Source organism: Cinclus cinclus, chromosome 2, assembly GCF_963662255.1.
Source record: "Cinclus cinclus chromosome 2, bCinCin1.1, whole genome shotgun sequence".
NCBI classification, from domain to species: Eukaryota; Metazoa; Chordata; class Aves; order Passeriformes; family Cinclidae; genus Cinclus; species Cinclus cinclus.
The window spans coordinates 87065015-87086159 of NC_085047.1; the positions used below are offsets into that span (position 1 = coordinate 87065015).

Genomic DNA, 21145 nt, shown 5'->3' on the forward strand with positions numbered 1-21145 from the left:
GGAAATCATCATTCATAGATATTTCATACATTTCTACTATTCCATCTTATTCTTGATTGACATTTAAAGTTCTTGACATAAAATTTATCAAGAACTTTAGTATTATGGGCATTAAAGCAAATATGCAAATCAAATGTAAGTCACTTATACAAAGCAGAGATTTCCAGATTCAGATCTCTGCTCTGTTTTAGGAGAACCTTTCTAACGGGCTGTTTCATTCATCCCTGCATCACTACACTACACAAACTTGATAAATTCTTTCCTTTTTCTCCTTCTTTTCTAAGCTTGTAAAATATAGCACAGACTGCCAATGTTTCAGTTATTATTGCATGTCAGTTTTTTTTAAAAAATTAAAACAATCCCAAACCATTTAGCATAAACAAGTAACTAAGTAGTGTTCAAGGAAATTGAGGAACCTGGTCTAGTGGAAGGTTAGAACTTCAATGTCCTTTCCAACCCAAACCATTCTAGGATTCCAGGATTCTATAAGTCTGAAACAGCCTTAGTTCTTCCCATGTAGCAAGAAAAAAAAAAGTATAACAAGAAACTGGATGAGGAAAGAAGTTATTATATATATCTATTCTATATCTTGAATTCTCAAAAACGGAAATTAACCAAGCAGAAGAAAAACTGAGTTAATTGCCATGCAAAAGCTACATAGATTTCATTCAGAAAAACAGCTTAAAACCATCTGAAAATTTTAAACAAACCTGGCTCACTTACTTCATTTTCAGTCTTTAAACTCATTGTATGCTAGGAATGTGCAAAAGTCATGTAAGGCCAGTCAGAATTAATTAATTGATTGATTGATTGATTAATTAATTAATTAATTAATTAATTAATTAAAAACCAACAAGCAAAAACGCCCCCCAAAACCAGGAAAAATCAAAAAAAAAGAACATCAAGCAAGATAGGCATTGAATTCCTTTTCTAGCTTGTAGAAGATTAGTCTTCATCTGTTTTTTAGCCAGAAGTTTACTACTTAGAATGGAATTTTATCACCCTGAAAAGGGAGTAATGCAAATAGAAAAAGCACTGTAATTGTTAGTAACAGTGGGGTGACTGCATGAATTGTTTCCTCTTTTCTTTTTAAGTATCAAAAATAGAAGAAAGTGTTATGGTAATTAAAAGTAAATGAAACTGTTCCAAATGACATAATGTTTCTTTCAACAAATTTAAGAGCTACACTGTACTCAGATGAAGAAGGAGTAGACACAGTTCTATCAGAGGAATGAAGACTCCCTGTACTTGCTATCAAGTATTGTCAATAGCTAAAAAATAACTTAAGGCATCATTGCACAGCTGTGTTTTCTTCCAGAAAGAGCACCAGAACCAGCTTGCTGACCCGAGGAAACTTGTCTCATATTATTGGGACCCATTTTTAATACTTAGAGGAGCTTTTGATAGCAAAGATTAGTCAAGTGCCAAAGGTAATAATCTCAGTGAACAAATTAAACTTGGAAGTACATAATCATCTCAAAAGAAAGTCATGAACTGAGACTTCTTCCCCTCTCAACTGGCAATAATTTTTTAATGCATGCTGCCACTAATCTATTGAAAACATGTGATGCAACAAGATGCAGCTACCAAATAGGAAACTGAGACTGAAACTGCTGGGAGAACCTCCATATTGTGGAAGCTTCATTCCACTAATTGTTAGGAAGAAAGCTGGGCTTGCTCCTCCTCAGGATTATGAGTACTTGAAGACTTACAGAATGCATTTATGTTTCTTGTAAAAACAGGGGCATATATCGAGTAAAAACTACTCTGAAAACTAGAAGAAAGATCAGATAGTTAAGAGCGTTTATGTAAGAGATAAAATATTTACATCAACATTTTGTTCAAAACAGTGGCAAGTTGAGATTTTCTGTAGCATTATTTCTATTACTGTTTTAAGAATTTTTGACTACAGCATCCCAGTACAAGTAGTTGCTGTTGACTATATAGTTTGATACAATTCAATAAAACAAAATAAAAGGAGTATCATCAAAAGATTGCGGTCCTGAATCTTCTTGTAAATTTCCTTGCATTCATGTAATTTCATGGAATTCAGTTGATATTTCAACAAGAAGTATCAGAGTTCATGATTTTATTTTTATTTCCCACCCAGTGTTTGGAGCTTAAATGTTGTGGAACCACCTAGCCTTCCAGGGACTAGTCCAGAGACCCATCAGGAGATCGATGATGGGAATGCTGAGGTCATGATGTTTTTAATGTAGAGATTAACTGATATGAATTTGTACAACTCTAATGATGAAGCTCCCTAAATAAACATTATTTTACTTTGAGACTAAGCATTTTTTCAAAAATCTTTAGAATGATCTCATAGTCAGTATAAGCCCTTTTTTCCCTAAGATTGTCAGCTTCTGAATTTTATTTTAGAAGGAAATGTAGTTTTCATCATATACTTCTCTGAAAGGCAGATCAGTGATTCTCTTCATATTATTCCCTTACTGAGATTTATTTCTACGTATCCATTGTCTCAATTTTCCCTGAAAGACAGAAGACAGCCATGGTAACTGCAGGTTTAAAATGAAAAACTGCAAACATATCCAGGGAGGAAGAGCCTAATTTTAAGCTTATTCAAAAGTAAGAGCAGTGCTGCTTGCAGTATTCCTGTGCTGTTTGAGTTGGAAAGGCAAGTGGACTAGAGTCTATTGAAGTGCCCTGAAACTGATGGATATTTAAGAGATGGTGGAATCCCCAGTGGGAAAGTTGCAAATTAGAAGTCCAGTCATTTTGTGCGCAAGAGATGGGGCCTGGATATTAGATCAAACCATAACTCTTGCATCTGGCTGTATGAGAAGGAAGTACGTGGGATTGGATAATCCATTGGAAAGTTTTGAAGGTACATACTCCACCAGGATCCTGTTTTTACTCTGTCAGTTGTTTACAAAAGGAGAATCTAGTCTGTGTTGGATTGGGAAGCTACAAGGTAGGGTGACTACAACAACCCCTGGTTTTCAGTGTGGTTCAGCCATTATCACAGACCTACCCGTGGAGTGGAGCACTGAAGCAGGTCACTAAAGCTTGCTGGGGAATGATCACATTCAGCACTATCTTAGGGAGCTGGATCTTAGGGAAGGCAAAAGGACTTGCTCTAGCAACATCAGCCCAGCAAGCCAAACAGTCCCTGTGCTTGGTGACCACAGCCAGGGGAGGACAATAACTAAAACCTGTTGTTTCCACAGGAGTCCAGACTGCTTCTGCAGTCAAAGGATGACTGGGAAGGATGAGGAATTGCTTTTTCTGGCTGGTGAAGAAAAAGCCAGACTGATGGATCAAGCCTCCTGGTATCACTGTTTTGGTACCTATTCAAGGTCTGACAGTGTTGGCACTTCCACCTCCTAATTTCAGGCATTATTTCATTCTGCAGCAAGGCAGTAAATCAGTACAACTAGTCCAGCCACTGTTATAATAAGGATAGCATATACCCACTTCTTCAAACTAACAACAAAACCAAACCCGTCACTACTCACAGCTGTTGCTTCCATTATGTACTAACATGATACTGACTTCAATGAAAGTATTTTTCTTATATAGCCAATTTTCTAATTTTCACTTGCCAGTGCCAAAAAAATAGATTGACTCTAAGAAGCTGGCTTAATTTCTTTCCATGAAAGCAGAGATGTCCTCTCCAGATCCCTCATTTCTACTTATGCGAGAACAGAATACCAACAATTTACTAGTTAAATGAGACACCTCATTCTCAGACCTGTGCTATAATCACATTACTCTTTTAGCTCCATGTCCAAAATAATATCCAAAACTGTGATATTTTATGCTCAATACATCAATGAAATTGAGGAGTATTGTTTCAAATATAAGAAAATTATGTAAGACACCAAGACTACATAGATAAATTAATTCATGAAGCAGGACAGGGACTATTCTCTGGTGCTTTGGTCAAGTCGTGTGAAATAGTTCCTACATGTTGTTAAACTCTCTTCTTGTAAAATTAAAAAAAAAAAAAATTGTCATACTGTCATTTGGGAACCATCCATAGCACTTCAAGTAGTACCTGGGAAAATGGGAGTTGGTACAGGTAAAAATCATTCCAAGGGGTGCAGAGAACTAGTAGGCTATAAAGCACTTGTAAAAACAACTGGTCACCTGGATTTTCACTATAGATCAAGACAGGCATCAGTATAAATGAGTGAAGAGACATGAGCATCTTTAGGAAAGTGACCCATCTCATCCTAAACCAGGTTATTTCAGAGAGTAGCTAATCTCACTGTGCTGTCTATGCAGGCAACCTACACAACTAGCTTAGACAGCATGTGTAACAGCTAAACAGACTAAATTTAGTGACATGAATAGTCTCTGAACATATAGGAGATGTACAGCAGTATAAACTCAAGCATTATTGTTATCTGACTAAATAGCGTAAGCCTTAGTACTACACTGCATTTCACCCCAGTCAGCTGCAGGAAGCACAATACAAAAACATGTACTCGCCTATCAAAGCACTCAGTCCCCAGCTGTGTTTTGGTGATATCCAGTTCTAACTATAACTGGGTTGCTCTGTTTCTGAGGTGAGTAAAATCTTGATTCTGCACAGCACTGTGAAGTCTATACACATTAATTAGATAGCAACTGCAATTCTCCAAGCATGGAGCCACATGCAATTATTCAAAATTAAAAGGGCAGCTATACCATGCAAATGAGATTAAGAACATTTTTTGGAGCAAAATGTAACACCATGAAGAAGAGGCTATTAGGGTTTAACTGAGAAATTTGAAACAGGTTTTTGGTATTAATGTAGTCAAGATACACTTGCCATTTGAAAATGCAGCTAGATATAAAACCACCTCTGTTTAAATACACTTAGAAAGAATGAGAAAAACTGCAGTGCTCTTCTGGACATTTATCCAAAGATTATTTTTTTTACTAAAGCAAGCTGTTCATTAAGAAATTGAATTTCAGAGTCTTTCTCTTACTTTGCTCTCTGAGAAAATTCATTCTCACAATTGGACACAAGCGAAGATTCCAGGTTTTTCATAGATTTTTCCCAATTGTTGTCTCAGCAGCTCTGTTTCAGAATGGTTTGACTCACACTTGCTTTCCAGATAAACAAGGATTGTAAAGTTTCAGGTGTATGTGTATCAAGCTCACTATCATTCTATTAGGGTAATCCTAAAAAAAAAACCAACAAAAAACCAACCAAACAAACAAAAAAGATAAAAATAAAAATTAAAAAAGGAAATCTGGGATCAATGACAAAATCTGTTTTCAGTCCAAGATGGGTGATTAGTTCTATATTTTCCCAGTCAAAATCCTCTGTCAGATGTATAAAATCATCCAACGTATATACCTTAATAGAAATGTATTTGATACAAATGACAAAATGCTATGCAATATATGGATCAATGGATTCTGTAGACAGAATCATTAACACAGAGGAAGGAAGTTTCACATTTTGTTGAGACAAGAAGCTATTGATTAACTGTTCATATGCAGGAAATAACATGTGGTACTACAAACTGGTACCAGCATCACCAGCAGAGATTACCCTTATTTTGCTTACAGGAGCAGCAAGAATAAACTGGAGGGAAAGGGAAAATTAATACAGTCCAAACAAAGAGATTAACTATCTACATTTCTTTGAGGAAGCTAAAAAAGAATACCCAAAAAACCTGGTATATTCCACTGCAGAGGGAATGATGGACATATCTGAGACCTAGCTACACATACACATTAAAAAAAAATAATTCCAGAGAGTGAGAATCAGGAAAATCAGCATTGGGTTAGCTACAGAGACAAACAAATCTGCCTGTTTTAATCTTAACAAAAGTAAGCTGGATGCTATTTTCCTTTCATCTTTTTCAAGCATGCATTATAGTCTGACTGACAGTCTGTTTGGGGTGCTGCAACACTTTTATCTGTATTTTACTCAAGCCTAGTTTACATTAAGCACAATTATATACAGCCAAATGTCATGGGAAATCTATGAACTGAGACATCTTTACAAACTCTCCACCTCTCCAGCACATTGCTCAGGAATTTCAGAAGATAACCATTTATATGTTCAAAGGAGGAAGCAGCTGGAAGAACCCAGATCACAGGCCAAGAGAAGGGGGAAATAAAGAAAAAAGTAAGAAAAAAGCATGAAAAAAGCATTTGTTATTTATCAAAAGTCAATTTTTTTTCTTTAACCAAACTAAACTGAAAGGTTTTTTCGTTCTGAATTACCCCATTTTCTATGAACTGTCAATCAAAAATCTAGTCCCTTTGCAGAGGAACAGTTTTGATATTCTACATTTTTATTTTAGAACAAAAGAATACTGAAAACTGTAGACAGAAGAAGATATAGGAAAATAAATAATATTATTCAGAAATCACAATATTATTGAGAATCAGAACAATATTATTCAGAATCAGGTTTAGATTCCACTTCTGAATATAAATATGCTGCAATCTAATAATGCAGATTCTGCACTGGAATACTGTATAAAGTAAGAGCCTATCTGAAGGTTATACATGGCTAATGAAAGACTACTGGTTGAAAGATAGAGAAAGATTAGTGAAAATTTCCCAACTTCTGACTTTTCTCCAACTCTCCAACTGCATTTCTACTGTTTTATTTCCTGAAACTGCTGCTGTTCTCCACAGTCCCAGCAATCCCCTTCACAGAAGGATCCAGGGAGGCTTAGCCATATTGCATCTCATAAAATTTTCAGATAAATGTCATATGCTGGAACTCTTCCCTATCAAAAGAATCATAGAGGATTTCACAAGGATACAAAAGATACCACACACTTTTGGCTGGAACTGGCAAACAGTAGCTTTACCCACTGTGCTTCCAAAAGGCATAAAGGTTTAAAGAGACTGCTGGAAGCCTATAAAGAGCAAGAAATTATCTCAGCTGGAGCAGAGAATGGACAGGTCAGTGGTAGAATCATACTGAAAATACCTGAATAATCTGCTTGTGTATGAGCAACTTTCCAAAGTTAGTCCAAATTGAATTTTTAAAAATGTGTGTATCACACAATAATTTTGTAGCTTTTGTAAAAATCAAGGTCAATAAAAACTGATTTCTAAGGGAAATTAAGAAAATATTAAAGATATTGATGCTTCCTAAAACAGTCAATCATGTTAAAGTCACACAAATTTTTGTTGCTAATAAACAGCTCCAGCTATTCTGCTTACCTCTAGACTAGATGTAAAATCCAAAATATCTTTCTTGAAAACAACAGTAATTTTAAGCCCTGTGTTTTGAGTGTTCATAGTAAAGCCATGCAAAGCAGTGAAGCAGTGTCCTTTTTAGAGTGTTCAACTCATATGCTTTGAGAAGTAAGCCCCTGAGAAATGCCAAATTAAACATTTAAAAAACTGAAAAAGTGATCATTCTTGATCCTAAAGTATGTTTGGATCCCTTAAGTATAACATTAGCATAAACTTATTTTTCCAATATATTTCACATACCCTTTCTACCTGTGGAAATTAAATGTTAACTTAATCGTTCTTTGATTGCATCCAGTTTAATGCAAAGTTCTGGTGTAGATGTGACATTTGCAAGTAGAGAGACTCTCTCCTAATGTCTGTTTTGAGGCCCTTGGCCCATTTTCACAAGAGAGTTGCTTAAGACAGAAATAGGTTGCTGCATGTTGCTTCCCTTGTTAAATGCTACAGTAAAGCAATATAAAATTCTACTAAAAAAAGAATTCATGCAGCTTCCAAAATCCTACAAAATATCCATATATAATTGTGGCAAATTTTAAGAGGCTGCAGTAATTTAATCTACAGCAAACTTTCAAGTTATTTTTTTAAATAACTCCTGTATATAAAAACTAGAAGAGTTCTTGCTTCTGGCTGCAAAATTAACTACTAGCATTTTAAACTCTATTTCTAGAATTCTACTCCTTTTGCAGAGTGAATAAGGTTGAAAATTATGCCATGGACCGCATTTCATTTTCAGATGAGATCCTCTTATTTTAGCAATAAGATTTGGTTTTGTATGTAGATGATCCATGAATGCTGAAATTCTGTCAATCATATTTATACTGCTGTCACCTGTAAATTCAGGCATGACTAAGAGATGAGAGAGTCACATTAAAGTGGAGTTCACAAGGCAGCAGTTGCAGGTCTAAGTAAAAGCATTAAGAATTTTATACATTTAAAATCAACATAACATAGGTTTTTCCTTTTTGAAAAATGCCTGTATTTCACCCAGTGATATTCCTGGTCAGCCACTTTCAACTCCTTAAGTTTCAGTGGGTGGCAGAATGAGTGTGGGAGGTCAGCAGAGCAAAGTGAGAGGTAAGGCATTGTGGTTTGCTAGAAGGATTTACTAGAAACAACATCCAAAGAGATTATTTTATGGGAGAACATCACATTAATTCTAGTTCTGTCTCACCAAAAAAGCACAAGGAACACAGAGCACAGCTGAGCATATTAAGATTTTTTGAATGCAAACTTTTGTGTTTTAGATATGTGCCTTGCATGAAACTGTATGTACTGGAACATGACATTTGGAATTCTGACCTAATATGTTGACATAGTGCCTGTTTATTCTTATACTTAATAGCTGGTGTGTGGGAAGGAACAGAAGGATGAAATGTCTGCTAGTTTCAGGCTTGTTGGACAAACTAAAACCACGTGCCAGTTTTATTATATCTTAAAGGAATGCCAAAATCAGCCACACCACCCTCCTGTGCTGTTTTGTTAGTTCTGTGTTCTCATCCACTTTCTGAATAACAAGAGTTTGGTTCCTTTAGAGTATCTAATTTTCTTGAGTAGCTCTCAGCAGTTCATGTGATCTTCAGGAAGCAGAAATGATTTGCAACTAAAGTTGGAGAACCCCCAAATCATGTTTATATGCTCACAGCGTATTTCCAAAGTCAAGCTATGAGTTTTTCTAGAAGTTCTTCAGATTTTCAAGTGGGAAGAGGCTCTTGGGACATTTAAAGCAGTGGAAAGAAGACTGACAAGCTCAAAGCAATAGCAGGGAGAGGAACATGGCAGGTGACGAAGTACTTGATATGATTCAGGTATGCTGAGGAGTTGTGTATGACTTTATGCCTTCAAGTGATTCCAAACCATGAGAGCATTTAATTTTTTTGGTGTTCCTTGATCTTTTTTTTTTAAGATCTTTTTCCCAAATGTGACTAGTGGAATTCTAATCATATAATTATATAAAGTAAAATTCATACAGGTCATGGTGGAAAATCTCCCTGAAATAGAAGTGGCATTAAACATAATTTTAAAATATTACCAGGCCATTTCAAAGGTGAACTATGGAAATAATTATTTCAACTCATTTGCTCCATCTGTGTTTCAAGGGACTCTTATTTTCCCTTTCCAACTGTGGCTCTTAGACTGCACTGATCAGTACCAGTCTAACAGGAAAAGCCTGTTTCTGCTTCATGGCATTTTGCTTCCCAACTTCCTCCTTGTTCACAGGCTTTGGGATAATTCTTCAAGAGCTTGCAGTTCTCTCTGCTAACACATAAAGCTTGCTTACTTAATAATTCAGAGTAAGCTCCAAAAAGTAGGAATATTTATAGATCTATAGATATGGCATTGGAAATACTCTTTTCACTGTAAATTTTGCCATTTAGTAAAAACATTGAGAGACTTCTCAAGAACCAGAGTTTTGTTCAAGATGAGTCATTTTAATGATCAATAGACATCTGTTAAGAATAGCTAGGTTAGCATTAGACATACAGAGCACAGCAATATAGTGCAGTAATATTTATTTTTACTTTAGCCCATAAAGTACAAAAGACAAGAGTTCCAAGTCTCCATATTATTCCCTGTCTGATTTTTTAAGCTTAAAAAACACACACGCACACACGTATATATATAAAACCACAATTAAATATTCTACATTAATTTTGTACTGCAAAAACAGCCATTGAAATGTGTTCAAACTTCTAAAATTGAATTAAGGGAATGCAAATAAGTTTTGTTTAGGAATAGATTCTTCTATGAGATATCTAAAAAATTTCAGTTTTAGTTAATAAACAACAGTTTTAATTTGTATACTCACTTTAGACTTCAGCACATGCTTCAGCCTGAAAATATCTATTTGAATCCTGGGCTTTCAACTTCATATCATCAAGCTCAGTTTGGTACTCTGCTATTTTTTTATGCAGCACCTATTAAGAAAGGTTTTATCCATAAAGTTTAAGTATATTGCTTGTATCTTAAAAAAAAAAAAAGAATTGGTGCGTATCTAAGGTCTATGGCTTTATTAACTAGATTTTAAAGGCTACGTGAAATGTAAATCATGTGGATTTTTATTAATCAAATTTTTCATTTGTGAAAAATATTTTTTTATTTATCAATAATGCTAAATCTTCTTAGAAAAAAAGAAGAATATCTGTCAAGGAATGTAGCAGTGAAAAAGAAAAAAATCAGATGATTTATTTAGCAGCTAGATTGTCACTAAAAATCAGCCTGTCCCATTTAACAAGCAGAGCTCAATCAGTTCCATCTCTTTTTACATTATAGTTTTTTAAAAGCCTATATTTTAAAAGGTAGAAGACATATAAATAATTAATTAATTTAATTATTTTTGGATTGCTTACAAGCTAATTAATCAAGTGGTTATCTCCCAGTCAGGAGAAATAAAGTCACAAGTATTAGGAGAACAGACACAGAACTTCTGAGAACTATTGCTTGAGAAAGTGAACAGAAGAAGGAAAAAGAATTGCAGAAAGGCTGTCTTGAACTGCACAGTTCAGAAATTTCTTCCATGCAAAATTACTAGGAGAACTCAGCTGAAAGAACTGGGGGAATGTGTGGTAGTGTGGGGAAGGCTCTATGGAGAAACTCCTATTCCTGTTGCAAAAAGGCTGTGAATTACTGATAAAGGTTTTCTGGAAAATTTCCAGTAAATCCAAGCAAAGAAATGGTAATACTTTAAACACATGGAGTATCACCTCAATTAATGGAAGGGCCTAGAGGAACCAATACATATTCTAGAGGCAATATTACTAAAAAGTACTTCATTCTATGAGACTAAGATAATTTTGTTTCCAATTGCTTCTACAAGACTTCAGGTATTACAAAGAAAACTGTGAAGCATTCAAAAGTAGCTGGGAGCAATAGGAAGCTGTGTTTTATACCAACTGACATCATCCTTATAAACTGTAATTCCAAGGTGAAGAAGCAATTCCCTGGTGAACCTTTGGCACTGAAAGCCACTACCATCCTCACCTTTTCTAGGAGGGCACTAAAGAGAAAAATTATTATTTTTGGGAGAATAGTTATTTAGAATGCAAGTGGGCTCACCTAAATTTTGGTGTCACCTACGAATTAAGCACCTGATCTAAAGGCATTAGTTATATTACCTCTATAATGAAGGGAAAGAGGTAAAATTAATCACTTTAAAAACTGAAGTGTGATTAATCTCCTGGAGGACTTTTCTTCACTTAAAAGGGACCCTTAATAACTTACAAGTTCTATATACCTGACATCAGGTACAGTTAATTTGCTCCTTTAAAACTGAGTAGCACTTCTAGAGGAAGTCAAGTGAGCAGTAGGGTAAGTGCACAGGTCAAGTTCCAGAAAACATAAATGAAGGCAAGAAGCTGAAGGAAAAGAAGAAAACCCACATCATCCACAGAAGAGATGAGCTCCAACAGGTACTAAGCTAAATTTCTAGCTGCCTGGAAAACATATCAGTGCAGGCGTACTGTGTGTGCATGAGATGACACTTGAAATATTTTAACTACTTTCACCAGGAGCTGCACAAAGATAAATAACCCAGTAGATAATGTAAGACTTTATTAAACCCCACTATTTCAAGTATCTTTTATTCAGAAGTAGCTCTTGAAGAAACATAAATACAATAATTTTAATAAAGTTTAGAACCTCATTAAAATGTGTACTGTGTTAAATTATTAGCAAGTCAAAGTTGTAAGCTTTTAAGTACTGTAGGCCAGTCACAGCACACTAAAAGAAATACTTGCTGCTTCCTTTATAGTACTTTCCCATGTAAGTGATAATTACAGCTGCCTTGTTGTTTGTACTTTAAGATTTGGGGGGGGGGGGGGGGGGGGTGTGTGTGGAAATTCACTAATTAGCTGCTCCTCAAGACAAATATCCAAACCATTGCATAAGAGTTGCTGATCCTTTTTATACAACTGAGCTGAGCAACAAGGAGGAAATCTGAGTTTGAAACACGAACTTCAAAACTAGTCTTGAATTTACTACAGATGAGGATCCACCAATTCTCAGTGCTATTTGAAAAATACACCATTTTTTTCTTTCTAGTGAAGGCTTCCCACTACAAATATACCTGAATTTCTCACTTAATATTAGAAAGATGCTCTTGTAGTCTGTTGTTCTCCTGAGATAATTATTCTCTGTTCTTCTCTGTTATATTCTCTGTTATTCTGAGTTCTTTGTTGGTTTCTTGCAGCAGTTGATGCAAACTGGTCACAGATGGAGACTTCTTCAGCAGATTCTCTAAGCAGCAAATAAAAACTTATTCAGGTATAACAATACTGCCCAACCAAATATAAATTATAGCTTTTCCTGTGTTTTTCAAGTCATGAAACAAAGCTGTAACACATTAGCACATCCTATTATTCCATTTTTTATTTAAAGCTATAAATTAATCAAAATTTTATAATGAACTTGAATATTTACCCTTGCTTTGTGGAATGCTCCAACTCTGAAATCAGGATCTTGAAATCTGAAATAATTTCCTCCTTGTAAAGAAATGCAAAGTTAAAATAAACCTCTCACCACTACTGAGTATAAATGTGAAAAAATTGAAAGAATATTATATTTGTTTTTATTCAGCTAACTGAATAAATTAACTATTTAATGCAAAATGGATTGCGATTTTCCAAGTTTTATCATATGCAGTTAAAAGCTGAACGTTCTTTTCCTTCTTTTTTAATTTGGCAAATAAAGGAACAAATGTTACCTTATTGAAGAATATAATAATTTTATTAATTTTTTTAATCCTTTTTTCTAAATATAGCATTTGGCTCAAAGTCACAAACCTAAATGATTCTTCTGCCTATTAGGTAAGTTAACACAGCTCTTCTACAGTGAATAAACTGGTAGTTTATTCTGATCAGGTAGTTTTTAATTTATAAGAAAGAACTTCATCACTAAGTATATTACTTTACTCCCTTATCTTTGGACACAAATAGCAAGAGAAGCATAGGCTTAGAAAATTTCTTTTACTGGAGACACAAGAGAGGTGAGAGACAGCCATCTCTTCTCTAAAACAGATACAATTTTACAATTTGCTGTTTTAAAAATGCAGAGCCAGTGTTTATGGCAAGATGTGCTGCAATAATTTTCCTTTAAGATTTTGTTAAAAATCAATGCAAATTCTTGCATTAAACCACAACAGTTTAAAAATGCCTTGTTTAGTTTATCCTAAATCAACATCCATGCCAACTAAGATGAAGTGAAAAATGAAGTTTCAGAACTAGTAACTAAGCAGCTTCATCATGTAGATTGAAATCACACTGGGCAATAAAGTTTATGATGAAAAGAACGTATTTCAGATGTTTCTTCAATGACAAGCAAGGCAATATTATTTAGTATCCTACATCTTTAACATCACAGGACCCCAAGGAAGAAGTGAGGCTAACTTTTATGACAAACAAATTTTTTTTTGGTTAATTTTCTCCACTTAAGGAGAGTAGGTAAAGTCTTCTCTTTCAGTAAGTATAACTGACATAAAACACCTAAACTGAAATGATCAACACAGGTCAAATCTACTGCTGTTGGCGTCAATATGAGTTCTTAATGTTGCCCTTAAACTGGAGCAGAACTAGACCAGCACTGCTGTAGATGCCAATACAGGATAGGGGTGATAACCCAACAGATCCTTTCCCTATTTACCTTCTGTGATTATCTGAATATTAAAACATACTTTAATTGCCAGGCTTTCCTGAAAAGTAGCAATCCTCTCTTTTCCTTCTTCCACACAGTCTTGCAAAGATGACTTAAGTTGTGCAATTATTTCTTTCAAAGTACAGATCTCCTCTTGTACAAGACTTCATCTTGAAGTTGTCTGGATGCAATCAGAAGCGTCTCAGCTTTAATTAACTCAAGCCATTTGAAATTAAAATTCTTTTAATACACTTATAAAGCATAAAAGAACAAGGCAAAAGTTCCCCTTGAAGAAAGCACTGAAGCATGCACCTTTTAAAAATATAGTAACGATAATCTATAAATTATATTTATAGAACTGGACTCTTCTTCAGATCAGGGCCTTAAATTACATGGCTCAGAACAAATCTGTTTTTCAAGAGCAAATATTTAGATCATTAAAAAGAACTTTCTTTGGTATTGTAACAAAAGTTTAAACAGAATTACTATAGAGAGAAGAAACATGTAGACTGCAGCATGTAATTACAGGTGAAGTAAGAGACTCTCTTCCTGATATTACCAAGGAGATAATAAACTGGGAGGAGTGGCTGATAGACCAGAGGGTCGTGCTGCCATCCACAGGGACCCTCAACAGCTGCAGAAATAGGCTGAAAATAACCTCATGAAGTTCAATAAAGAGAATTCCTGGACCTAGGGAGGAACAACCCCTGGCACCAGTACACATTGGGAGCCACCCAGCTGGAAAGCAGCTCGGGAGGAAAGCTGGGGGTCCTGATGGACATCATGCTGAACATGAGCCACCAATGTGCCCTTGCTGTAAAGAAGGCAAGCAGTATCTTGCAAGCTCTGCTTTAGGGAAAGTATCACCACTCTATAGCTGTAGTTCTGGAAGAACATATTCCTTGGCATTACAGGAATAATAATCCTTGTATCCATCTCCTTTACTCCCATAATATAAAAAAGGTGCAACACACAGTACTGGATATACACTGCAATATACTATAAAGCATGTTTTCCTGATTTCCAGCATCAGTATTTTATGGTGCTGAGAAGTGCTACCACTGCCTTAGTGAATCACAAATATAACTGATATGCTCAGACACTGCACACTGGTACCAGCACATGCTGTACAGCTGACAGCGTGTGCTGTCACTGAAATTTACACTTGCCAGAGCTCTGTCACATAATTTTAAAATGCAAAAACCTTTCAATAATGAAAGAAAACAAGGGTTTTGCATTCAAAATGTTAAAACTTTAAGAAATGTATTTATTTCCATTCAATGCCTTATCTTTAAACCCATAAAAAAGACTGCAGAATATGAAAATTAGCCCACTAAATTTTATTATAAAAATGGATTTCTCATTCACCAGTTTTTACATCTAAATGCATAATTTTCTCTTGACTAAGCTGCATTTCAAGTTTTTTCTTCACAAGGCTTCACTGAATCTCCGAAAGATTCAGTTCTGTCTTTTCATTCAATAAACTGGAAAAGCAGAAGTATTAAACAGGACAATTCAGACACTGATTTTTTTTTCTTCTGCAATGGTCACTAAAATTGCAAAAGATAGGGAAAATGCATATTTTTCTGTCTATTTTAGACTGTTTGGGATATTTTATTAATGTTAATTTTAATCTCAGTATATTAAATTCTGAATAATCGTATAAAGGATTACAGAAAACTAAGAAGATTTATTTGCAACAGGTGATTATAAAAAAGTCACAAAAATAATTAAACATAAAAATCATCCCCTGGGGCATCCATTGGAATGCCTGACCTGCTTCAAGTTATAACCAATTTATCTGTTCAAATGTTGTAACATGAATGATTCTCATACTGTTCAAGAAATTGAAAAGAATTATCAGTTTGGTTTGGGGGTGTGAAGAAAAAGATCTTCCAGTACTTTTCAACAATTCATCAGTGTTCATAAAACTGACAATTTATTATAAAGCAGCACTCACTGACAATTTATTAATTCCCTAAAGGCTTTTATTGAGTCTAGTCCTACTATGCTTCTGAACATAACTGGGAACTCTAGTTCAGCAGCAGACCTTAAGCCCTATGCAAAGATTCAGTTTTATTTGCACTCATGAAAAGGCTCCAAGACTAAGAAATGGATCTTTAAAGCTAATGACATGGCATTCACTATTTTATGCATGTTTGCCTGTTTCTATAAAAAAAATTAAAATGAAAATAAAATTATTCATATGCTATTTACCAAAACCCATCAATCCCTGTCATTTCTAATAGAAAGCTCCCAACTCTAACGAAGTGAATTTTACTTTTACACTGAAGCTGGTTTCCACCATATCATCATTTCAAGAAGACAAGAACATTTACATATAAATAAGCAATGAGGAAAACAATTTCATTCCAAAATGAAGGATGGCTCATAAGACATTTACCTTTCATAAATTCCTTTCCCTTTGAGCCATATGATAGTTACAAAAACCAGTGAACATAGGCTGATGTTACTAGTCAAATTAATGCAATTACATACTTTTACTTACCTAAGAGAAGCATATTCAGCTTCCTGTCAATTCAGCTCTGTTTCAGAATCCAGTACTTTTCTTGTAAATTTTTTTATCTCAGTTTCCAGAGAATCAATGGTGTCTTACATTAGTGCCACTTTGGACATCTGTTCTAACTGTTCACTATCTAACTATAAATATAATCAAACATTAACAGATGAGGGGGAAAAAAAGCTGATTTATAGAATTTATTTCAATTTTTACTCTGTTTTTAGAACAAATATTTTGCTGAAGAAGAAATATCCAATCATCTCATTTACTCAAGGCCTGACTCATTTTACTGAAGATAGTTGGCAAAGACCTGAAATGTGACTTTCACTTCTTTTGAAGGTAAATCGATTTTCCATCTTTTAAATCTCTCATGATACTTTCAATTATTCATGTAAATTTTCAGTTGGTAATAGTGCCCAAGGGCAAAAATGTTTGTCATTGATCAACATTAAATGTCTTCAATGTAAAATAACATAAAATGAAACATTATTATGAGTGTATGAAGGGAGAAATCATGGTTTGGGACAAAACATGACCAATAATGGCTTTATGACTCTTAAGTAACACACCTATGCCAATAACCAGGTAGAGAAATCACTTGCATAAAGCACTATGTAACGAAGCTACCACCATGAGGCCTTCAGGTCTGTAGCTGAAACAAACAACAGATCCAAAGCCTTTTGCACAGACTCCAGCAAAGCTGGTTTGAAATCCTCAGTTTAAAGAAATCTCTATCTTTTTATTAAAATGCTTACAGTTAACATTCAATGGACTGTCCTTTCTAAATTATTTGAAACAACTCTTTTAAAGTACAAAAATTCTCACCTCATCATTCTTTTCCTTTACCAAAATTTCAGTACTAATTTTTCTGTTACTATAATCAAAGGTCAAGCCTCTAAAGAGCAAATCAGTAAGCCTCTGGTATACAGCAGCTTTTTCAATACTCGTGCCATAAATTTCATGTTGATGTATTGCCCTCAAAGGGTACCAAAAGAACTGAAGAAATAAGATGATGTACCTAAAACAGGGCTCCCAATACTCACTACACCTCCAATGTAGGCATGTGATTAAAGTTAATTTACTACTCAGAGCTATTTCAGCCTACAGTGTATTCTTCATATCAGATGTACTCCATTTAATATTATGAACTGTCGTATTATATTTATAAGCTTGGCAGGATTTTAGAAGGCTGAGGCAGAAAAAGAAGATAAACCAGAATTTATATCCATAAGATTTAGAAGAAAGATATACTGCAGAAATCAATGTTAATTTATTTAAAAAGCAAGTTCTACTAAGACTGTAAGTAAAATTAAGCATTATATTCATTTTATTAATGTTTTCATTTTCTATTTTAGTGTTATTTTTTAGCAAACAATTGCACACACAGGTAACTTAAACCATATTAAATACGACTTGCCAGAACAGTGCAATTACATTTAGCTTTGAACCATCTGGTCTTAGTAATACACAATCATAAGGTAATTCACATTTGAATGGACTCCAGGTCTCTAGTCTAAATCCCTGCTCAAAGCAGGGCTACCTCTGAGGTCAGGCTGCTCAGGGCTTTGTCCAGTCTAGTCTTGAAAATCTCCAAGGCTGGGGACTGCTCGGCTACCCTCATGAGAAGCAAGTATTTCCTTGTATTCAGCCTGAACCCTTCTGGTTTCAATGGATGCCCATTGTTGCTCATCTTTCCACCAAGAACTGCAGTAAAAGCCCTGCTTATGACTTCTTGATATCATACCTACTGGCAGGTAGAACTTACGCCCCTCTTAAGACACTTCTTCTGCAGGTGGAACAAGCCTTATCCTCATCTAGATTTAAGATCACTGTGTGTAACAGTGTCGAAATCTTGGTACAGCCTTAAAATCACAGAATCACAGAATGGTTTTAGTTGGAAGGCACTTTGAAGACCATCTTGTTCCACACCACCTGCAAGGGGCAGGGAAACCTTTCATTACATCAGGTTGCTGAGTGCTCCATCCTGGTCCAGATGGTCTTGAACACTTCCAGGGATGGGGCATCCACAAGTTCTCTGGGCAACCTGTGCCAGGACCTCACCACCCTCACAGTCACAAATTTCTAACTTGTATCTGATCTAATCCTGTTGTCTTCTAGTTTAAAACCATTCCTTCTTGCCCTGCCACTATATGCTCTTGTGAAAACTCCCTCCCCCAGCTCTCTTGCTGGTCCCCCTTTAGGTAGTGGAAGGTGCCAAAACAAGTTCCCTTTGCCAGGCTGAACAACTCTCTCAGACTTTCTTTGCAGGAGAAGTGCTCCAGCCCACTCTGATCAATCTTCATGGTCTCCTCTGGACTTACTCAAACAGGTCAATGCCCTTATTATGTTGGAGACCCCAGAGCCGGACACAGTCCTCCAGGTGGTGCCTTACCAGAGCAGAGGGGAAGGAGTCTTGGTAAATAACATCCACTGCTCTCAGCCTGTTGTTTCCTGATAGCAGCCAAGTTGGTCCTGCAGGATTAACCATGAACATCATCTGTATTGTATTTACAATTTCATAAATAAATATTTTCCCTTACATTGTTAACTGTAGTTTCAAGCTCTTCAATTTTCTGTTCCAAATGAGCCTTTTCATTAAACAGTTTCTTGGGAAATCTGCATCAAATAACAGCAATAATAAAATCACATATAGAACAGGTCTCAACTCACCATAGACCTGTAAGGTAATTAATTCTCAGGACCAGAATAGAAATCCTTAGCAACTTTAATTACACTGTTAAGTAGTTTTCATGTTTAAATAACCTGTGGGGTGGGGCTGAGGTGGGATGGGACAGAATCAAACCTGTAACCTTTACAGTGGCCATCATGTTCTCTAGGCATCCTTTGGAAATCTGACAGTGCTGTATCCCTTTATATCCCCATGTGTCTTAATACACCTTGAGCTGTCACAGTGCTTTTAGGAGTCCTGAGACATTTTATAACTTCCTGACAAAGCTGGGATACTTCCTCCTGTGCCTGTTTTTAAGAACAGCAGAATAACAGAAACATGGAATAGATAATCAATATATTACTGAGTCCTGTGGCTGGTAATGTAGAGCATCCCTGTGTAATATCAAAGATGAAGTAATAATTTGTGCATAGATTCTTTGATTCAGAAAGCATTTTTAACTCAGGACAGCGTTTACAAACTTGTATTGAACTGACAGATTCAAATCACAGAATTTCCACGACTTTTCTTTTTTTTTAAACAAATACTTTGCATTCTTTCCTTTTTCATAGGAAGCCGAAAATATATTTTTCTTGCACATTACCTTGTTATTTCAATTAATCACACAAATACAAATGAAGTTACCTGTTCATAAAGATTGAGAATTTTGTCTCTCTCAGCTGTTAAAACTCTGAAGTTACCCTAAATTTCTTTCATTGCATTAATTTACTTTCCATGTTGACTCAAGTTCTTCACATTCTATCAATATTTTCAAGACTTCTAATCAATGATGGGAGAGAGACAAGGACTACTAAATGGTGATCAGAATCCAATTTTTACTGAGAGCTACATGTGCTTATATACCATTTCAGGAAGGCTAGTAATATTTTACTACAATCATTTAGTTAAACATCACACAGACAAACTTTACAATTCTACTCGGTAAAGTCTTATTTCCCATCAGCCAGACTCGATCCAATCTTCCTGCAATCTTTAGAGCTCTATTTGCTCCTGCCAAGGCATCCTCATTATCAAGCTGCATATACTGATTAAATCTACAGTACTATCAATCTCATCTACATTTACCATAACTTCTGGACCAGAAACCACTCCCTTAAAGAATATTGTGATATAGTGTTAAAGTAAAGAAACAAAACTTGAAACACTTTCATATTACATCTGGTTTGAAAACTTCTTTTATTGGCCCATTCCCATCTTATGCATCCTTCTGTTTACAATCAATTTGTTTTTCTTCCTGGTAGTTACAGCTTCAGTAGTTTAACATGAGATACATTCTAAAAAATAACATTCCTCCTCTTCCAAAGTGATTTCCCAAGCTCACCTGGGTGGATTATTTTTTTTTTTTATGCTGCCACAAGCAGAGGTTCACTTAGGAGTTGAAAATGCATTTCTTAATACCTTCAACAAATTCTCAGTCTCACATTTATAGCAATCTCTGTCCTTTTCCAGAGACATAATAAAGGCATCAAGCCTTGAAGGGGACTCCCTTGCTTTAGTTCAGATTCTGTTTATAATATAACCTGCATAATTAGCATAAATGAGAGAATGCATGCACCAAAATAAAACTTCTGCAATTAGTGATACTTCAATGTAAAATGGATACATACACTTTTCAAAATTAAGATGAAGCAGATTTCTAATTAAAATAAATATCCATATAATACTTCAAAGTAACTTCTGAATGTCTGTATTTTCTCTTTTTTGTTATATTGCAAATATGTCTAGCAAGAATGAAAGGGATGTAAAAGCCAAATGTTAATTAACTTGAAATATGTATGTTCAAAACAAAGGGTAGATTTGTACTGGAATATCTAATGAATTTTTAAATATGATAGAAAGTAGGCCACCGTGTTTAAGGTCCATGAAGGGTGAATTTTTGCAATAGAAATAAAGTACTGTGCAAGTAAATATTGTTGAAATCCAGAAAGTCATGTCAGAGACTAAAACAGATTCTGAACATGAACTGCAATTCTGAAACTCAAAACTACACATCAAATCCCATCCGTTTATGAGTAAACTAATGTAATTTTGAGTCACTAGAAGAGCAATTTCTAGAAAGTGATTCCTACAATCAACTTTTGCATTCATACTAAAATTAATCATGTCCTAGGAGTAGCTCCAATGAT

The 21145-nt window shown here is 35.1% G+C and overlaps 1 protein-coding gene across 1 annotated transcript; it reads right to left on the reverse strand.

Moving 5' to 3' along the window:
- Positions 1–4682: 4682 nt before the first annotated feature.
- TSGA10 (testis specific 10) lies at positions 4683–20040 on the reverse strand. Its single transcript, XM_062514953.1, is given in 16 exon segments — positions 4683–5006; positions 5008–5069; positions 9261–9458; positions 9992–10028; positions 10030–10100; positions 12248–12400; positions 12521–12533; positions 12601–12662; positions 13850–14010; positions 15178–15293; positions 16319–16470; positions 18871–18936; positions 19094–19306; positions 19644–19722; positions 19724–19778; positions 19938–20040. Coding segments are annotated over 16 exon segments (1680 nt in total). The 3' UTR covers positions 4683–4867.
- Positions 20041–21145: the final 1105 nt, after the last annotated feature.